Source organism: Neofelis nebulosa, chromosome 4 (assembly GCF_028018385.1).
Source record: "Neofelis nebulosa isolate mNeoNeb1 chromosome 4, mNeoNeb1.pri, whole genome shotgun sequence".
NCBI classification, from domain to species: Eukaryota; Metazoa; Chordata; class Mammalia; order Carnivora; family Felidae; genus Neofelis; species Neofelis nebulosa.
In genome coordinates this window covers 148,641,136-148,661,716 of record NC_080785.1, presented here as the reverse complement: position 1 = coordinate 148,661,716, position 20,581 = coordinate 148,641,136, and the positions used below count along the sequence as shown (strand labels likewise).

The window sequence follows — 20,581 nt, the reverse complement described above, 5'->3', positions numbered from 1 at the left end:
AAACATTTTCTCTCTTGTACTTCTACTCTATCTGCCTGGAGACCCCAAGAAAGAAAGGGAGATGGGTTTACTGTAGGTCCAAGGAACACCTACTGATTTTTACCCAAAGTGAGGACTCTAGAAAGCAAACAGACAACTGTAGAGAAAAGTAAACATAAAATAAAAGCCACTGAAGTCCCTCTGAGAACTGACAGGAAGAGAGCAACTAAATGGAAATGCCCACAATCTCTGAGAGACCACCTAAAACCGGGAGCCCATGCTGGGTCCAGACAGGGAACAATGACAGTGGGGTTCTCAGATCAGGTCAGGAACTGTGTAAGTGCTCGCATGTGATTTTTAAGCAGTGTTTTTTTTCCCCCTCCAGCTTCTGTCATAGATTTAGTGTTCATGTTCCTTAAAAATGGCATCATACAAAAAACCTTATACATGGCTGTAAGCTCAATCATCAACAGAGGTAGTAAACAAAGGAACTCCTAAGAATAGCTTTTAAAATGGATCAAAGTGTGACTGTACATTCAAAACCCTAGAGCCACGTAATCATCCCCAAAATGAACTGTTTTAATTTAAAAAAGCTTAAAAACACAATGACAATGAAGCACTGATGTGCCTTAGGCACAGTCCCAAATCAGTGCTGACTTAAAGCTATGTCCTCTCTTTCCAAGAAAGGGAAAGCAGAGAACAAAGTTCACTCTACAATGGGAAGGAACAGAACAAAAAGAAAACAACCATAAGGATGCTTTCCAGCAGCCTAGATTATTCTTTGTTTTCAGGCCACACCACTGGAAATGCTTATTCTTCTTACAGGAGTCTTTTCTTCACAACCTTTATTTTTTTTAAAACTGCAATCTGCTGACCAACAGATGCCCACATTTCCACTGGCAGGAGAGCCACTTCTGTGCAGTGTTTGCTTCCTCAGTGTGGGTCCTCCTTCCCTGAAAGTGCAAAGAGAGCAAGCCGACATCTGCAGGGCCCGGAGCCCCAGGACCGTGTCAGCGCCACTTGTAGAGTGGGGAGAAGGATTCGCTGCATTTGTGCTTCAAAGACACAGCTCACTTTGGTTGTCCTTCTCAGTTGGCAAACTGCTCATAGAAAGCAAACTTGATCCTCTCTATGTGATGGCAGAGTTTGATGGCAGGGCCCAATTTTAAGTCCATGCATTCTTGAACAGTGGGAAGGGTAAGGAGCAATAGGGCCTGCCCATCAATTTCCTGTTAAGGCATAAAATACAAATTATCTATGATGTGCACATGGATGGCAGCTCCATCAAGTCAGCCCCTGTTCACTTTGGCTTGTGTCAAAATCAGAGTCCCTGTGCTTTCCTTTATAATTTTTCCCCTTTAAACAAGTATCACACAGTTTCTCCTAAGTGCCCCTCACAGTCCTCCATACTAATGAGTCTTCAGAATTAATGACAAACTTTTACCAAGGATAAGAAACCATTCTACACTTTTTGCTCTGCAGAAATTCAATAAACAAACTAGTTTTGTAACTGGCAACTAGATGTGCCAAAGAAACATCTCTTTAGAGAACTCTTTCTAAAACTGAAAGAAATATTAATTATAAATTTCAACATTTTCCTACTCTGTAACATTCATAAAAGGCTGATGAGCTCTTCAAACATGGTCAGTTTGGAATCTCCCCAATTATCCAAACAAAATTTAATTTAGTATTTATTTAAGGTCACAGACTATTCGTTTCAGAAAACTTGCCTCCAAACTGATCACCACTTTAGATTCTAACACATTATAGATGTTAATTATTTTTAAAAACAAGCAAGTCATTCTTTTGGAAAAGAAGAGCACAATTAAGCATGGCATGCTTGATTTTAAGCCATTTAAACATTTGGGGGATGGAAACAAAGTCTTAGGAAAAATGGCAATGCAATGATAATCTGCTTCAACTGTGGAACAAGTCAGCTCAATAGCCTTTTAAAATCATCTTTCGGGGCGCCTGGGTGGCTCAGTCGGTTGAGCGGCCGACTTCGGCTCAGGTCACGATCTCGCGGTCTGTGAGTTCGAGCCCCGCGTCGGGCTCTGTGCTGACAGCTCAGAGCCTGGAGCCTGTTTCGGATTCTGTGTCTCCCTCTCTCTGCCCCTCCCCCGTTCATGCTCTGTCTCTCTCTGTCTCAAAAATAAATAAACGTTAAGAAAAAAAAATTTTTTTTTAAATAAATAAAAATAAATAAAATCATCTTTCTACTACTCGTAAAAGAGGAAATACATTTCTTTCCTTTTGGATAGAAATATTTTTCTTCTGACTTGTAAATAAATTGCTGTTACATCCATAGTCCTTCGCAAAAGAGACAAATTAATGAACACCAAAGGTCTCTAAAATTACCTGGTCTAGAAATATTCTTGCTAATGGAGCACAGTCGGTGGATCTGATGAACCGAACAACATCTGCCACACTCCACTTCAGGGGGTTACTGTCCAGATGAAGCCTTTCAGCAACTTCAATCCTTATTTCCTTCAGTCCCCATAACAAAAGCAAACCAAAAGATGTCAGAGCTATTTTATTCTAAAAAAAAAAAAAAGTCTCTCTATAGAAATCCATAACCCTTTGAGGCAAGATTTAAAGTGGTTTTAGGGCATGATTTCTCCCAGCAAAGATGGCCAAGGTCCATATACGTTAGGTATTCAGGAAATATTTGTCTTTGATAATAAGAAATACCAATGGGGAAGAATTTATCTCGAAGTTTCAGCACAAATAATTTGGACAATTTAACAGAGAAAAATGGTTTTTAAATCTCCCATTTGTTCCTTGGTCTATTTCAACTCAGTCTCTGGTAGGGTGCTGAAGCAAATGGGATGCTACTTGGGAAGAGAGAAGGCTTAACTAAATCATAAGGAGAAATCATTTACTGCTTCAGTTCATGCAATACATTTAAAATACAGTTTTATTTTTTTAATATATTTATTTTTTAATTAATTAATTAATTAATTAATTAATTTATTGAGAGAGAGAGAGAGAGAGAGAGAATGAATATCCCAAGCAGGCTCCACACCGTCAGCATGTAGCCCAATGTAGGGCTTGAACTCATGAACTGTGAGATCATGACCTGAGCCGAAACCAAGAGTCAGACACTGAACCACCCAGGTGCACCTACAGCCCAGTTTTAAAACAGTAACTAACTGCCATTCTTATAGTTTATGTTACGTAATATGCATGTATGTGTATGTTAAATACACCAAACAAAATAGTTTAACAAGAATCAAAAGGATAAATAACTTGTTGCTACAGGACCATATATATTATTAAAAAAAAAAAAGGGCAGTTTTCCCTAAACTAAATGACAGGCTACTACAGATAAATTAGCAATGAAACTTTTTTTGTTTTTTTTTTTTACTTAAAATAAGCAGCCACTGAAATAAATGGAATGACAACATCATTAACAATCATTTCTCAGAGGGCAAGTCTAGAGAGAGAAAAAAATGACAGTGCATTTTAAAAATGGTACCTTTGGTGAAGGAGGTTTATTCTCATCATCAGAAAATGAAAAAGTGCGAAGCTCCCTTTTTCTCCGTTGTCTGTCTGGAGGCAGTGATGTAGATATCTCACTTTGGGTGGGAGAGGAAGAGCATGACTTTTTTTCGGACGTTTCTGACTCTTCCTGTAGCTCGTCCTGTTGCTCAGATGTACTGCCCTCACTTAGGGAATCATCATCTCCTTCATCTGGATCATCCTCATCTTCACCTCCACTTCCCTAGAGGAAATGGGAGAGAAAAGTCTCACTGAAATTCAAGACAAACCAGCTCTCAGGTCACAAAACCACCTTCTATTGAGCAGGGATCTGAGTTAGAGAGGCCTGCAGGTGTTCCTTCTGTGTCTGGACTACAGAGCAGTAAATCTCGGCTTCTAGACAAGATGGTACCTCACAGATCTCATACCTGGGGCGAGCCCGCTGGGGTGTTATCAACAGATGCAGAGGAGCGTTTCTTCTTATGGACAAAAACATTTTTCCGTCTCTTCCTTCTCTTACTGGCTTTTTTCAGGGCACATGCTAAGTTACTATGCCCACCAGGTGGCCTTCCGATTCTTTTATTTTTCTTCTTTCCATAATAGTGTGCTAAATGTGAATGACAAAGAAAAATGAGACAACTTCATGACTTCTGTACACCTCGCACTTCAAGAGATTCTACTAGCACAGCAGAAAACAGGTACAGTGTATTTGATTAAGGTTAAACTCCATCCTGTGGAGTAATCTCATCTGTCCAGATCTTAAATGTACAGTATAATTAGTACTAACAAATGCATAAACCTGAATTAACCTTCCCCCTATGAAGATACAGAATGTCTCCATCAACCTAGGAAGTCCCCAGGGTCCCTTCCCAGTCAGTCCCCCTCACCAGAAGCAACCACAACTGTATTCTAATTTCTGTTGGTATAGATTAGTTTTGCCTCATCTATGGAACCATTCAGTAGATACTTTAGGGACAAGGTTTCTTTCACTCAGCATAATGTTCCTGAGTTTCACCTATGCTGCAGTACGTATAAATAGTTCATTCTCTTCTATTGATGAACAGCATTCCATTGTATAGAATATATTAGTTTAACTATTCTCCTGTTGACAGGCATCTTGGCTGTTCCCAGGTTCTGGCTGTTATTATGTGGCAATGAACATTCTTGTACAGGCTTTTGGTGGGCATGTTTTCACTTTCCTGGAGTAAAACTGCTGGACCATACCATAGATGTATGGAACTGCCAGTTTTCTAAAAGGGTTGCATAATTTGACATCCCAACCAGCAATGTATGAGTTGCTCTACACCTCTGCCAACTTGAAGGACTGTCAAATCTTTTTCATTTTAGCCAATCTAGTGGATGTGCAGTAATTTCTCATTATAGATTAGATCTGCATCTCCCCGGACGAATAGTATTGGCATGTTTTCATGTGCTTATTGGCCATGTGTGTATCTTTTTTGTGAAGTGCCTATACAAGCCTTTTATTCATTTTTAGAATGGTTTTCTCTTTTTGCTTTTTTACTGAGATATAATTCACGATATAAAATCCATCATTTTAAAGTGTACATATTCAGTGATTTTCAGTATATTCAGTATGTTGTGTGACAATCACCACTATCTAATTCCAGAACATTTTCTTTTTAATTTTTAAAAAATTGAGGTAAAAGTCACATACAATTAACCTATGTTCAAATGCACAATTGGTGGCATTTAGCTTATTCACAATGTCGTACAACCACCAGCTTTCTGTTGCTGCCACACTTCTCTTACTACTGAGTTGTGGGAGTATTTGCTCTATTCTGGAGAGGAATTCTCTGAGAAGTTTTTAATTTTGGTGATTTCTTCCTTTATGTTAGTGCATCCTCTCTAAGAAATCTCTCCTTACCCCAGGATCTTGAGGCTATCTTATTTTCTTCTAGAAACTTTATAGTTTTAGCTTTTTACACTAGGTCTGTGATACACCTTGAATTAGTTTTCATATACAGTGAGGTAGGGGCCAAGGAGTTTTGTTCTTGTTTTTTGGATTTGGAAATCTAATTGTACCAGTACCATTTGTTGAGAGAATTTCCCTTCCCTGTTACGTTTTTCATCTTTGCTGAAAATCATGTAACCACATAAACTTGGGTCTATTTGTGGGCTCTCTGTTCTGTCCCATCACTGTGTGTAACTATTTAATCAATACCCCACTACTGATAACTAAACCTTTGTAGTAAAACTTGAAGTCAGAGTAAGTTCTCCAACTTTATTCTTCTTTTTCAGGATTGTTTTGGCTATTCTAGATCCTGTGCATTTTCATATAAATTTTAGAATACAAAGACAAGTCCAAAAATGAACCATATATATTCTAATTTTAAATATATATGTTAACTATTAAAGTAGTAACAAAATAGAATGTAATTTTTTGTAAAAAATGAATTCTAAAGTATATAAATCCATTTGGTATCACTCAAATTACTAACTGGGAAAAATTATAAACACTCTCTCCAAAGTCTAGGCTTATATCATTACGAAAAATAAATTTAGACAAAAAGCATAATAAAATCCACATATCTTCCATAAGCTCAAAGTGACATACATGTATTTAGAGAACAGATATATTTCACTTAGATACTAATACCTGCAATATGCTAAACTTAGTGCTGAATTTGACACAATAATAAGCCAAGACAATCCCTGCTTTTAAGTCCAACAAATATAAATAGAAACAACAAAGTTAGGCTCCTATATGACCTTGTGATTCAAACATTGATTAGCAAGCTCATCATGCTAAATGACCTCAGCTCAGCAGCATCAAACACAGTGTCTCGGAGCTCACTGGAAAAGCAGACACATTTAGATCCCAGATACCCACAGACCTGATGAATCAGAACTTTCATTTTAACAAGATCCTCCGCTGATCTGCATGCATGATAAAGCTTAAGAGGCACAGGATTAGAGGTCCCTAAAAGAAATCTTCAAATTTAACAAGGTAAAATCTTCCTCTGTATTAAGTCTCCCAAGTTACATCAGGGCTTGTAAAATTTAAGGAAGGGTAGGATCAGAATTTTGTCTTTGGGCAACAATGCCGTGACAAGGCTCCAAATTGGAAATTTCATCTTGTATGACTTTTTTTTTTTTTTTGGTACAGTTTCACATGGGAGAAGATAAGCAATGAGAGGGAACAGGTGTTGTTTTGACAGTTCTGAGTCAGGCCCGCAGCCACCTCCTCTCCTGTTATTGATGCCTCCCAACCACCCAGGCTTCTGTGCCGCTCCCGGCAGACTCGAGGCATGCTTTGGCTGCCCCCTGCCCGGAGCACTCTCACCCTGCGGTCTACATAGCTGGCTCTCTTGCTTCCTTTGGCTTGTTACCTTGCATGAAGACCTCTCTAGCCATCTGTGAACAGCAACCCACCCTAGCCTTCCTCACACCCCTACTTCGCTTAAGTTGCTTCACTTTTCTCCACGGTACCTATCTCTATTTGTTCACTTGTTTATTATCTATCTCCCACATTAAAATGTAAACTCAATGAGGACAGGAATTTTCTTTTTCTTTACTGTAGCATCCCAATCTCAGTGCTAGAACAGTGGTGGCACACAGTAGACACATAATAAATACTCGCACACTGTATGAATGAATTACATATCCTATTCAATGCAACAGCTAATTTATATACATACTGTATGTGAAAGTTAGCAAACTTGGGCTTGTGGGCCAAATCTGGTTCATGGCCTCGAGCTTAAAATGGCTTTTCCACCTTTAAAAGTGTTTTTTAAAAAGTAAAAATAAAACTGAGAAGAATATGCAATAGAGATCATCTGACCAACAGCCTAAAATATTCATTATCTGGCCCTTTACAGAAACAGTTTGCATCCCTCTGCTATAGGTGAAGGTCTGCAAAATAAAAACTTTCCAAGATATAAAGTATGGCCAGCTGTTATAGTTAACAAGTTTGAAAAACCTGACTCACTATATTTGGTCTTTGTAAGCACAGAGCAGTTCTCAGAACACTTGTCCAGAACCATCCGTGGGCCGAAGAGATTAGGACAGCACTCCAGTTTGATGCAGGTTTGCCGGCAGAACTCGGTCACCCGGTCCGCTGTCTTCACTACCTCAACAGTAGCCCGGTAACTCTTTCCTTTGTATCTGCCGTGGAAGATGCCAGACACAAAGGTTACTGGGCTAGTGATTACCCAGAAAAAAATCAAGTGCATTCAAAGACCTGAAAAATATCTTTGCTTTTCAGAAGAGTCTATGCCCTTTATAGTCTGAGGATTCTGAATATGAGTTTATGCATATTGTACTTAAATCAAATTTATCACTTAAGTAGCTCTAACAGCTAAGCACTGAATTTTTATAGTAGCAAATAAGACTCTTGTTTTCTAGTTCCTCAGTTTAAGGTTTTCACATAGGTGCTTCTACACTAACTACTAAAAGCAAAGTGACTTCTAGGAAGTCTTTCTTTACCCTTGGGCAGGGATCCTCAGAGCGTGGTCATGGACCAGGTTGACCGGCTAACTGTCCCCCATCCCTGCATGGCAAGACCAGGTCAGAAAACAAGAGCAAATGTTTTTAAACTTTCACAGTAATTTGCAAAAGTAATTTTATGGCTCTTAAATCTAAAAACAAATTATTTTTGCGTTCTATGTCCTTTCAATTTCCTATTTCTTACACCTCATTTTTACCGTATTTCGTAACAGTGCTGGCCTACAACAGGATAGAAACTTAAAAAAGAAAACAAACCTGGTCCTTCACCACAAACAGTTGAAGAACTGTCTGAGGGAACATAACTACTCTAACATTATTCATGAAAGAAGGAATTCTATGGCCCATTAAAGACAAATAAGAATAAAGGGCAGAAAAGTCTACTCACTTGGCTTTTAGGACCTCCCCACATCCATGCCACACAGAGTCTTTGTCTAGCTGCAGCTCCCGAAGGACACGACTGGGTTTATAGGCTGCATTGATAAGTAAGGTGAGGACCTGTGCTCCGTTTTTAAAGCCGAAATACGGGTTGGGAATGAGAAAAGCAGACCATTAGAATCTTGCTATCCCCCAGAATGTCATTTAGGAGATCACACCCTCTTAGACCTTCAAAACATTATTATGGTCAGGAAGAATTAGGCACCATGAATTAAAAACTACTCTGGCACATGCTTCTAAATCCTTTGCCAGTCATGGTATACACAGAAGCTCGGCCTCCCCAGACCTTGCCGTGCCATCCCACGGACTAAAAATCCCAACAGTCTTTTTAGCTGTTGTGCGCAGCGCACGGCGGCTGGCTGGAAAGCTCAGGAGGTACAGCCGGTGAGCAGCTGTCTCATGGTCCCGTGAGCGCCACACAGCCTCTGACTCCCAGACGATGCCCCTGCTTATCCTTGCACAGTGCTCAGGTGGCCTCTGACAAAAGACCTGTCTATGCTGGCAGAGGTGAACCTGCTGCTGTATGTGGAGAAATGCTTAGGTGATATTCCCTCGGAAGCAAAAGTAATGATGTGTCTGGTTTGTGGAACAATACATAAAAAGAGTGAGCTGCTTCCAATAACCCCAGAGTTGCCACATTTATGGAGGGCGGACTCTTGTGTACACGAGTCTCTGAGGCTGCTGTGAAATGCCCAAGTTCTCTAGCCCGAGGCAAGAATCTCACCTCTCTGAGGACTAGAACACAGTTCCCAGGTCCTACACATTGAGGCAGCTCAGCGATTCTTCCTTTGTTCAGATATGGCCCTGAGAAGCAACGGTGGTTGAAGTATATCTTTGGACAGCAGTATTTTCCATTGATCATAACTGGGGAGTGAAGAGAAATGAATGTTTACAATGGTCATTTTCCACTCTGTCTTTCCAAAATTGGGTTACTGGGGGGGGGGGGGGAGGGGAACAAGCTTATCCACCATTACATATTCTGAAGCTTAGGGTTGTCTGAGTGCACCTTGAAATGCCTTATCCTTATGACAGCTCCATCGCGGAGCTTATCCCTCTGCCCAAATCAAGCACCGACCTGAATTATCTGCAGATTACCTTCAGGGTTAATTCAACACTGTTCCAGAGTCCCACATGGCTATCAATAAAGGAAGTGAAGGACTGACTTTAAGAACCCATGGTGATTCTTGATGATCAGCTATTCAATAATCTATTTTGGAAAAGTTTCTAGACAGTGATAGTGAATCTTTTCCAAAACTACAGTTTGTCCCCTTAAAACCCACCAAACTAGCATGTTGGCAATGTTCTTTCCATGAGGTGGATACCCTCCCATGTCTGGGACTCCTCAGAGCTGAAAGTGTACTATGAACACATCTCTAAGTTCTTTAAGTACTGTGGGGTCTAAGTGTGCCTAGAGACCCCTCTTTTCAACTATTTTTCTGTGTGAATGCTATACTTCAATGTAATGGTTTTTTATTCCCTCATCATGTATGTCAATTCCGCTAATAAATAGGAGAGACTCAAAGACACTAGCAAATCTTCCTTTCCACATAAAACGGAGAGAAGCCCTGCTGATGGACACCGGTGGGGAAAGGGCACGCAAGCACTGCCCACTGCTGACAGGATCCTGAAGCACACAACGCTCCCTGCGGAACTAAGGATGCGGTCTTGGCACAGAGATCAGCAGGTCTGTGCCCCCTTCTCCACCTGAACTATGCCACCCACATCACCCTCTTCAGGATTAAGGCCCGTATGCTCCCCGCTGCTGGCAGTGTTGGCAGCTTATGGCTTTCAGCTGTAAGGCATCCCAGAATTACCCTCTGCCTACCCTCTCACTAGGAGGCACCCTGCCCAAAGTCCCACTCTATGTGAGTGGGCAGGGAGCAGCAGCCCACTTCTAACCACTGACCAAAGAGGGAGTACAAAGGTGTGGCCACCACCCCTCAATTAGGGACAACTCCAAGTGGCCACACCAGCTAAAAGGCTCCCCCACAGGCTGGAAGAAACTTCTGTTACATCTGTACTGCAACTCAACTTCTCCCTCTGCCCAATCCTGCTTCCTTTACCTTCCCGCACCCTGGAGCTGTTCCCAAAAAGCACTGCCCAGTGAAACTCCTGCATGCAAATACCAGTCTGACTGTTTCCAAGGTAACCAGAACAATGACAAAACGCAAACCAAAAAGAACATGGCTGAGGTCACTTGAGAAATATTAATGTCTTAATCCTAGAATTTTAGTAGGCATTAGAATAGCCAGTAGCACATCAAAATTAAAGAGTTACCTTACCTTTTGATACCAAATCAAAACCACAATGAGATATTACCTCATTAGAGATACCTGTTAGAATGGCTATTATCAAAAAGACAAACAAAAAGTGTGGGGGCACCGGGCTGGCTCAGTCGGTAGAGCATGCGACAATTGATCTTGGGGTTGTAAGTTCCAGCCCCACAAAGGGTATAGAAATCACTTAAAAATAAAATCTTAAAAAAATGAAAAGAAATAACAAGTGTTGACAAGGTGGTGGAGAAAAGAGAACACTGGTACACCATTAGAATGTAAACTGGTACAGCCACTAGGAAAAAGCGTATCGAGGTTCCTCAAAAAGTTAAAAATTGAACTATCATATGATCCAGCAATTCCACTTTGGTTGGAATTTAACTGAAAGAAACAAAAATACTAACTTGAAAGGACATCTGCACCTACTGCTGCCATGTTCAGTGCAGCACTATTTACCACAGTCAAGGCAATGGAAGCTACCTAAGTGTCCATGGATAGATGAATGGACACAGAGTGGAATATTATTCAGCCATTTAAAAAAAGGAAGTCATGGAACATCTGGGTGGCTCAGTCGGTTAAGCAACCAACTCTTGATTTTGGCTCGGATCATGATCAAGCCCCACGTCAGGCTCTATGCTGACAGTGTGGAGCCTGCTTGAGATTCTCTCCCTCCCTCTACCCCTTCCCCGCTCATAAGCACGTGCACTCTCTCTCAAAATAATAATAATTAAAAATGCAAAAAAAAGGAAGTCCTGCCATTTGTGACACCATGAACAGACCCTGAGTTCACTCCCTAAGTGAAATAATTCAGAAAAAGACAAATATCATATGATGTCACTTGAATGTGGGATCTAAACAACAACAACAACAACAACAACAACAACAACAACAACAACAAAGCCATAACTCACAGATACAGAGAACAGTCTGGTGGTTGCCAGAGCAGGGGCAGGGAGCGGGCGAAATGGGTGAAGGTGGCCAAAAGGTACAACCCTCCCGTTATAAAATATAAATAAGTCCTGGGGAATGTAATGTGCAGCATGGTGAGTATAGTAATAATCCCATGTATTGTACATTTGCATGTTGCTAAGAGAGCAGATCTTAAAAGTTCTCATCACAAGAAAAAAAATGTATAATATGTGGTGGTAGGTATTAGCTAGATTTTCTGTGGTGATCATTTTGTAATATATGTAAATATCATATCACTATGTTGCACTGCTAAAACTAATATAATGTTATATGTCACTTTTATCTCAATAAAAAAGTGGGTAATTTTTAAAAAGATATTCACTAATGCTATTCTGCTGGGTACTCAAAAGATACCATTATAGTCAAGTAAGAGTTACCCTAGCAAGCAACAGAAGGATGATTCAACATTAGGAAAAAAAATCTACCACTGAAATGCACCACATTAATAAGCTTAGACAGAAAAATCATATGATCATCCAATGCTAAGGAAAAATTATTTTGTAAATGTGAGCATGTGTTGATGACCAAGGTTCCTAGAAAACCAGAAATAGAAAGGAACTTCTTTAGCAATTACATGCCAGTCACCTATTTAATAGGGAAAGATTAAATACCTTCCCTTTAATATTATGAATAGGGGTACCTGGGTGGCTCAGTCGGTTAAGTGTCCGACTTCAGCTTAGGTCATGATCTCATGGGTCACAAGTTCAAGCCCCATGTTGGGCTCTGTGTGGACAGCTCAGAGCCTGGAGCCTGCTTTGGATTCTGTGTCTCTGTCTCTCTCTGCCCCTCCCCCACTCATGCTCTGTCTCTCTCTCTTTCAAAAATAAACAAACATTAAAAAAAAAAATCAAAAACAGTACTATGAATAAAACAATAGTGCCACTATCACCAGGCGTGTTAAACACAGGGAAAAGCCGGGGTGCCTGGGTGGCTCAGCTGGTTAAGCGTCCGACTTTAGCTCAGGTCATGATCTCACGGTTTGTGAGTTCAAGCCCGGCCCCAGGCTCTGTGCTGACAGCTCTGAGCCTGCAGCCTACTTTGGATTCTGTGTCTCCTTCTCTCTCTGTCCCTCCCCCACTTGTACTCTGTCTCTCTCTGTCTCTCAAAAATAAATAAGTATAAAAAAAATTAAAAAAAAAACACAGGGAAAAGTCTCATAAGGAGCTATCAGAAAATAAAAGTAAGCAAGTATAGCAAACTGGTTATTATACTAAAGTTAATTACTTTTTTATGTGTAAGTGACATAATGAGAAGGCAGTGGGTGGAAGAGACAAAAGTGTGTGTTTTGAACCAAGAAAGATCCAAGTTGTATTTTTGACCCATCTATATTCATAAAACTGTGTGGCCTCTCTGAGCTTTGATTTCTTTTCTTTTCTAAGCATTTACTAAATACCATCCAAATGCATAATCTGTGCTAGAATACACACAGCCAAGATGCTAAGCATACAACAAGCAAAGGTGGAGCCAAGAACAATTCCAAGGAGAGACCCCCTGACAACAGGCTTTGGCCTCCAGCAATGATTCTTGTTTCATTTATCAGGCATTGCCTCTGGGACAATCTGTTTTTCCAGCGCTGTTTTTTAATTGTGAAATATATACACACAACCTGTATCACAAAAAAGGTTTAAAGAACAATAAACATCCACCTCCCAACCACACAGCTTAAGAAAGTGCACTGCCTGGGGGCGCCTGGGTGGCTCAGGTCGGTTAAGCGTCCCACTTCGGCTCAGGTCATGATCTCACAGTTCGTGAGTTCGAGCCCTGCGTCGGGCTCTGTGATGACAGCTCAGAGCCTGGAGCCTGCTTCACGTTCCATGTCTCCCTCTCTCTCTGCCCCTTCCCTGCTCATGCTCTGTCTCCCTCTGTCTCAAAAATAAATAAACATTAAAAAAAAAAAAAAAAAAAAAAAGAAAGTGCACTGCCTAGAAAGCCTCTGGTTCTTTATCTAAACTCAGGAACGAGAATATTGACCTCCAGCGACCTTGGCACCCAAGTGATCAGCAGAGAATAGTTATAAATGGACAGAAATATCATCCTAGAGATAGTTATTAAACTAGATACATCTTGGACAATTATAAGTCTTTAAAGTCACAATTAAGAGAACCCTCGAGGCATCTGGATGGTTCAGTCGGTTAAGTGTCTGACTTTGGCTCAGGTCGTGATCTCACAGTTTGTGGGTTCGAGCACCGCCATCGGGGCTCTGTGCTGACAGCTCAGAGCCTGGAGCCTGCTTCAGATTCTGTCTCCGTCTCTCTCTGCCCCTCCCCCACTCGCACTCTTTCTCTCAAAAATAAACAAGCAAAAAACATAAAATAAAAAAAAGAGAACCCTCTATGGGGGCGCCTGGTGGCTCAGTCGGTTAAGTGTCTGACTTCGGCTCAGGTCATGATCTCACAGTTTGTGAGGTCATCATGCTCTGCACTGATGGTGCAGAGCCTGCCTGTGATCCCCTCTCTCCCACTTTCTCTCAAAATAAATAAATAAACTTTAAAAAAAAAAAAAAAGGGGCCCCCTCTATGAAGCTACATTCTGGGGGCACCTAGCTGGCTCAGTCAGTAAAGCATGCAACTCTTGATCGCAGGGTTGTGAGTTCAAGCACCAGGCTGGGTGTAGCAATTACTTAAAAATAAAACCTTGGGGTGCCTGAGTGGCTCAGTTGGTAAAGCGCTTACTCTTGATTTCAGCTCAGGTCATGATCCCACAGTGGTGAGATCGAGCCCCGAGCTGGGCTCAGTGTGGAGCATGGAGCCTGCTTGGGATTCTCTCTCTCTGCCTCTCCCCTGCTCGTGCTTTCTCTCTCTCTCAAAATAAATAAAATTAAGAAATAAATTAATTAAAATCTTAAAAAAAAAAGTATGAAGCTACATCCTATAAATCAAATGTATTGTTTAAGATATAGCCCATTAAAAGAAAATAAAGGTCCTCCTTTCCATAAGACTGCATACACTTATACCTGAGTCTGTGGAGTTCAGCTCCTGATTCTTCAGGCCCTCATGGACAGTCCTGGAGGATGGTATTCTGAGTCAAGATAACACAACAAAATAGTGAGATAATCCTTATGGTCAGTAAAGTTTGAGGGTTAGTTTCCTTCAAATCTAAGAAGAAAGCAAATGTGGCAGATTGCAAAATGTGTAACAGAAGGTGCTTCCCTGCTCATATTTTTTTTTTTAACAATTGTTTTTAAAACTATGTACATGGTTTAATGAGCCAACAGACAGTCTGTAGACAGTGCTGTAATACTTCATATTTAAATCAACTTTTTTTCATTCATGTGAACAACAAATTATAGAATTCCTTCTGGAATTCTCAAACCATAAGTAAATTGTTCATTTTTTTCAATAGTCAAAGAACAACCACATTTATTACAAGGGTCTGTTTTCTTCTTTTATTAGCTTCAAAATTAAAGACAAATTATGTTTTACAAATCAGAGAATTATTCTATATGCACCAATCAATGAAAAAGGCTGATTTATCTTTTTGGGAATGCTTTCTGACTAAAACTCTGGATCTGTCTTGGCAACTAAGTCAAGGAGAGGTCCGGGACCGGATTTTTGACACTGCTATCTCACTTCTCTGCCTGGGACTGAAGTCTGTGGCCTTTCTCTCCACTTCTGCTGTCCGTTTTATTACTCACACCGCCACAGAAATAGCCATAACTTACAGAGAATCTGCTCTTGATTGAATTGTGTCCCCTTAAAATTCACTTGTTGTGTCTCTTAGCCCCACTGTGACTGTGTCTGGAGATAGAACGCTTATGAGGTAAATAAAGGCAGGACTCTGATCTAGGAGGGCTGGCTCTCCCTTCCAGCTGGTGCCACCATGTGAGGATGCATGGGAAGCTGACAGTCTGTAGGGAGAGCCAAGCCAGGAATGGAATCAGGCTGGCACTTTGATCTCGGACTTCCCAGCCTGCACAACAGGGAGAAAATAAATTTCTGTTGTTTGAGCCATCCAGTCCATGGTATTCTGTTATGGCAGCTTGAGCAAACTAATATAGACTTGAAAACCCAGCATCTGGAAACACGCATGTATGTGTATTTTTAAGGCACCACTAATTAAATAAATGCCTCCCAAAAGCTGTGTATGAAGGTATGCTACAAAGGGTTCCCCAATGGGACACCAAGTCACCCCTTTGAGTGCACCTTTTCTTATAGAGCTGCTGTCTTCCACCTCAAGGTTTTTTTCACTGTGACAAGTCATATCCTAATTTATAATTTCTGTTCTTCCGTAACAAATAACAGCACAGAGATTCTATTTCCTCTCTTATTCAAATGCCTTCAGGCTTTAAAAGCCAAAGAAGACCCAATGGGGGGAACATCTTGAGAAGGCATTTTACCCTTTTGTATACAATGCCATTTTAGAGAACATATATGCTGTAAGGAAAAATATGTAACCTAACAAAAGCTGAATTAAAGAATTATGCTTCCACCTGAGAAAATAACACATGAGATATACTCTCTGAAATAGTGATTTCTTTTTCTAGATACTCTAATTTTCAAATGTCAATTATTTAAACATACTATTATACTATTCTATTACTTACTGTTTTTCTGGTTGAACCACTGCAATTTTCCTCTGTTTCTGGACTGTAAGAAGAAAACAAAACTATAAATGTCAAGAAAAACAAACAGACAAAAGAATAGTTTCTATATGTATTAAGCTAACATTAGCCCATTTAAAAACCTGGTCATTGTGTATATTTAACTAGTAAGTACTATGAATTAAGTGCTGATATGTCTGAATATCTAGACTGAGGCACATTTTCTGGGTACGAAGAGTCTTTACACAAAGACCAAAAATAATATTTTCAAGGCTCACAAGTCAGTTGACTCCTATGAATATTCAGTTGACTCCTATGAATATTTTCTACACAGGAAAAGATATTCAAAAGAAAAACTGATTTCAGCAAGGATGCCAGGACCATTCAATGGGACAAGTACAGCCTTTCCAACAAATGCTGGGAAAACTGACTACCCACAGTAATGAAGTTGGACTCTTACCTTACACCATATACAAAAATTAACTCAAAATGGATCAAAGACCTAAACATAAAGGCTAAAACTATAAAATTCTTAGAAGACAACATAGGGAAAATCTTTCATGACATCAGATTTGGCAATGATTTTCTAGACATGACACCAAAAGCGCAGGTGACAAAAGAAAAAATAAATTGGACTACATTAAGAGTTAAAACTCCTGTGCGTCGAGAGAGAGAGAAAAGGCAACCCACAGAATGGGGAGAAAATATTTGCAAGTCACATATCTGATAACGAAGGTATTAATATCTAGAATATGTAACAAAATCCTACAACTCAACAACAACACAACAACAAAAAACAATTAAAAAATGGGCAGAAGACTTGAACAGACATTCCTCCGAAGAAGATATACCAATGTCCAATAAGCACATGAAAAGATACTCAACATTGCTGATGATCAGGGAAGTACAACTCAAGACCACAGTAAGATACCACCCTACATCTACCAGCATGGCTATTATAAAACACAAATAAAAAACCCAGAAAGTAACAAGGGTTGGGGTAGTGAGAAGAAAGGAGAATCCCCGTACACTGTTGGTGGGGATGTAAGATGGTGCAGCCACTTCAGCCAACAGTCTAACAGTTCCTCAGAGTGTTAAACACAGAGTTATACTCGAGAAATGAAAACATGTGTCCACATAAAAACCTGTACACAAATGTTCACAGCTGCATTTTTCATAATGACTTAGGAACGGAAAACAACCCAAATGGCCACTGACTGATGCCTGGATAAAGAAAATGCGGCATATCACTACAATGGAATAGTATTAAAACATATGAAGGAACGCAGTACTGAGAACACACTGCCACATGGATGAACTCTGAAAACATCATGCTGAGCAAAGGAAGCCAGTCAGAAAAGATCATACATCATTTGGCTCCACAGGAAATGTCCAGAATAGGCAAATCTATATAGTAGAAAACAGTAGAGAAGTAGCTACCTAGGGCTGGGGGGACAAAGAGGTGACTGCCAAGGGGTACAGGGTTTCTTTCTGAGATGATGAAAATATTGTCAAATTTACTGCAGTGATAGTTGTACAACTCCATGAACGTACTAAAAACCACTAAATAACAGGATCAAATTTTATGTTATGTAAATGCTATCCCAATAGAGCTGTTTTTAAAAGGGTGGTGGGTGCCTGGGTGGCTCAGTCAGTTAAGTGTCCGGCTCTTGATTTCGGCTCAGGTCGTGATCTCGCGGTTCGTGGGTTTGAGCCCCGCGGAGGGTTCTGCATTGACAGTGCAGAGTCTGCTTGGGATTCTGTCTCCCTTTCTCTCTGCCCCTTCCCTGCTTGGGCACGCTCACTCGCTCTCAAAAATAAACAAACTTTATGGGATGGGATGTCACTTTTAAGATTAGGTTACAAAAACACCCTGGCTTCTACCTTCCTCAACCTTGCTCTGTTCCCTGGCTGGTTCTGATGGAAGCCAACTGCCCTGCTGTGGGCTCCCCGACGAAGAGGTCCACATGGCAAGAAACTGAGGGAAGACTCCCACCAACAGCCAGTGAGGACCTGAGGCCCTCAGTCCAAAAGCCACGAGGAAGTGAGTCTTGTTAACAACCATCTGAGTACACTTGGTGGCAGAGCCTCCCTGCCTTGAGCCCTAAGATGACTGGGGTCCTGGCTGATACCCTGACTGCAGGCTCATAAGGGGCCTGGATCCAAAGCACCCAGCTACGTTGTGCCCACATTCCTGACCCACAGAAACTGTTCAGGCAATCCAGGCAGGTTGCAATAAGTGATCTCCCTATGTAGGAATAAACAATCAGAACACCACTCTGCTTTTCTCTGAAATGTCCACATTCATCCTAATTGACGGCAGCCACACGACAGATTATTTAACAATCAACCCCTTGGCCCAGAAATAGACCACTACCTCGTGCTCGGCGAGGGGCGCTGAGGGGATGGCCATTGGTTTCACACCAGCCCAAAGGAAATATATCCATGGATTCCACACTCACAATACATTCAGGTATGGGCTTCTGAGAACCTGTTTAGATTAAAAAAAAAATTTTAGACCATTAAATAGCCTTCTTCATAAAGTACTTCCTGGACAATGTTCTACTGTTGCAATAATGCAGACACAAAGTCTTTCGATAAGTTCCTTTTACACAGAATTCATACTTGTTCATGTGTAACAAACATTAAGAAAAAAGGGTAAACCATCCCCTACGCATAACTGTATAAAAATGAAAGTGGGGAGCAAATACACAGAATGACCCCTAGTTACGGAACAGCAAATAGGCAAGTGGAACTAACAGTAGAAACACTCGGCTGAATGACAAATACAGTCAGTTCCACGCAATAACTGGGAAACAAAAGGCAGCAGTGGCAGCTCCACACACTAAGAACATTGGTTCTGGTACTCATAGACTGTGGGTGCCAATCAGGAAGTGAGGCTGCCCAGCAGGGACTACACAGAAGTCTGTATTCAATACCATCCTTGACATCTGCATTAAATATCAAGTCTACAAACTGGAAACAGTAGGTACCAAGTCTGACTGTTTGGTAGCCGAACAAAAAAAGAAACCCAGGCCATATTCAGTAATTGCAGCTGAGTGCTCACGTAACGCTCTCCAGCCACAAACCCATTCAATCACTGAATATTACTTTCAGTATGTCTTTTCTATTTTACATACACTTTGGTTCTATTGGTTAGGGCAAACAAAATATTCTCTCTTAAATAAGCTACGTGTGAATGCTCATGCTCATATATTCTGGTGACATTAAAACACATGCCACTTGCCTTATACTTTCCCTTCAAGAAAACAGGACTCTGCAGTGAAGGCTTTTTATTTACATTCATTTCCTAAAATTTGAAACTCAAGGACTTGAAACTCAAGTTTTTAGCTAAGAATCTTGCATTACAAATTACAAGTCTCTGGGGCGCCTGGGTGGCTCAGTCCGACTTCAGCGTCCGAGTTAAGCGTCCGACTTCAGCTCAGGTCATGCTCTCGTAGTCCATGAGTTCGAGCCCCACGTCAGAGCCTGGAGCCTGCTTCAGATTCTGTGTCTCCCTCTCTCTCTGCCCCTCCCCCACTCATGCTCTGTCTCTCTCACTCTCAAAAATGAATAAATGTTAAAGAAAAATTTAAAAAAAACCAGGACAACAAATTACAAGTCTCTGAGCAAGGCCCCTATTTAGCTAATTGACTAAGTCTAACAAGTCACATCACAGGGGTAAACAGGAAGGCTCAGAAGAGTGGGCCACAGGAAGGCTTCTCAGGAGTGTGGCACTTACCCTCCAGCTGGAGCCATACGTAGGAGCCTCTCACTGCAGTAATGGTGGCAACGCACACTTCTTCGGGGAGAAGAGGGTTCACTGCCTCAAGCTTCATATTCTCCTTAAATTCATGCTCAGTAATTGACTAGAAAATATTTGAATCAAATCCAAACACATACTCAGTATTAACTCGTGCTGATCCGAGAGATTTATTATTCCAAGTAATATTTAACCCTAGAGTAACACTTAAAGCTATAAATGTATTTTGCTTTGTTTCTTAAAGAAGCAAAGGAAAACTGTCTGTCTCTCTTGGTGTTATAAGCAGTATGGTCTTTAAGGTAAGGTATACCCATATTACTGCTACCTGTGTGACCTCACTCAAGCTGTGGAACCTCTTTTTGCCTGAGTTTTGTCATCTGTCGGATGACCTTGAGAACATTACCTCACTGGGTTATTATGAGTTTTTAATAAATAAAGTACCTAAGGCTCTGTGCCCTGAACCAATTGGCTCTCACCCATGGCTGGTTTGCTTCCCTTCCACAAAGGGCTCTAACACACGATAGATAAGCTGCCTGGTTCCTACTTCCGTGTATGTCATGAAAGTCAGTCAGGATAAATGACACTTATGAACAGAAGGAAAATACGTGTTTTTAAAATCTGCAGCTTCTGGGTCAAAACGGAGAACTGAATTTCCGTATTTGATTATTCTCTCTT

The 20,581-nt window shown here is 40.8% G+C and overlaps 1 protein-coding gene across 17 annotated transcripts in view; it reads right to left on the bottom strand.

Moving 5' to 3' along the window:
- Window positions 1-537: 537 nt before the first annotated feature.
- Window positions 538-20,581, bottom strand: part of SFMBT1 (Scm like with four mbt domains 1) — a 129,778-nt gene continuing 109,734 nt past the window's right edge. For 16 of the 17 annotated variants that reach the window (XM_058726588.1, XM_058726577.1, XM_058726589.1 and 13 more), the window contains 11 exons: window positions 19,886-20,012; window positions 18,521-18,634; window positions 16,147-16,189; window positions 14,557-14,627; window positions 9,086-9,225; window positions 8,312-8,421; window positions 7,409-7,584; window positions 3,888-4,066; window positions 3,458-3,703; window positions 2,338-2,466; window positions 538-1,208 (listed from right to left, as the gene is read on the bottom strand). In XM_058726588.1, the coding sequence (XP_058582571.1) occupies window positions 1,068-1,208; window positions 2,338-2,466; window positions 3,458-3,703; window positions 3,888-4,066; window positions 7,409-7,584; window positions 8,312-8,421; window positions 9,086-9,225; window positions 14,557-14,627; window positions 16,147-16,189; window positions 18,521-18,634; window positions 19,886-20,012 (1,476 nt within the window). In that variant the 3' untranslated portion in view covers window positions 538-1,067. The remainder of the gene's footprint in view (window positions 1,209-2,337; window positions 2,467-3,457; window positions 3,704-3,887; window positions 4,067-7,408; window positions 7,585-8,311; window positions 8,422-9,085; window positions 9,226-14,556; window positions 14,628-16,146; window positions 16,190-18,520; window positions 18,635-19,885; window positions 20,013-20,581) is intronic. The other variant, XM_058726591.1, reaches the window with a different exon arrangement.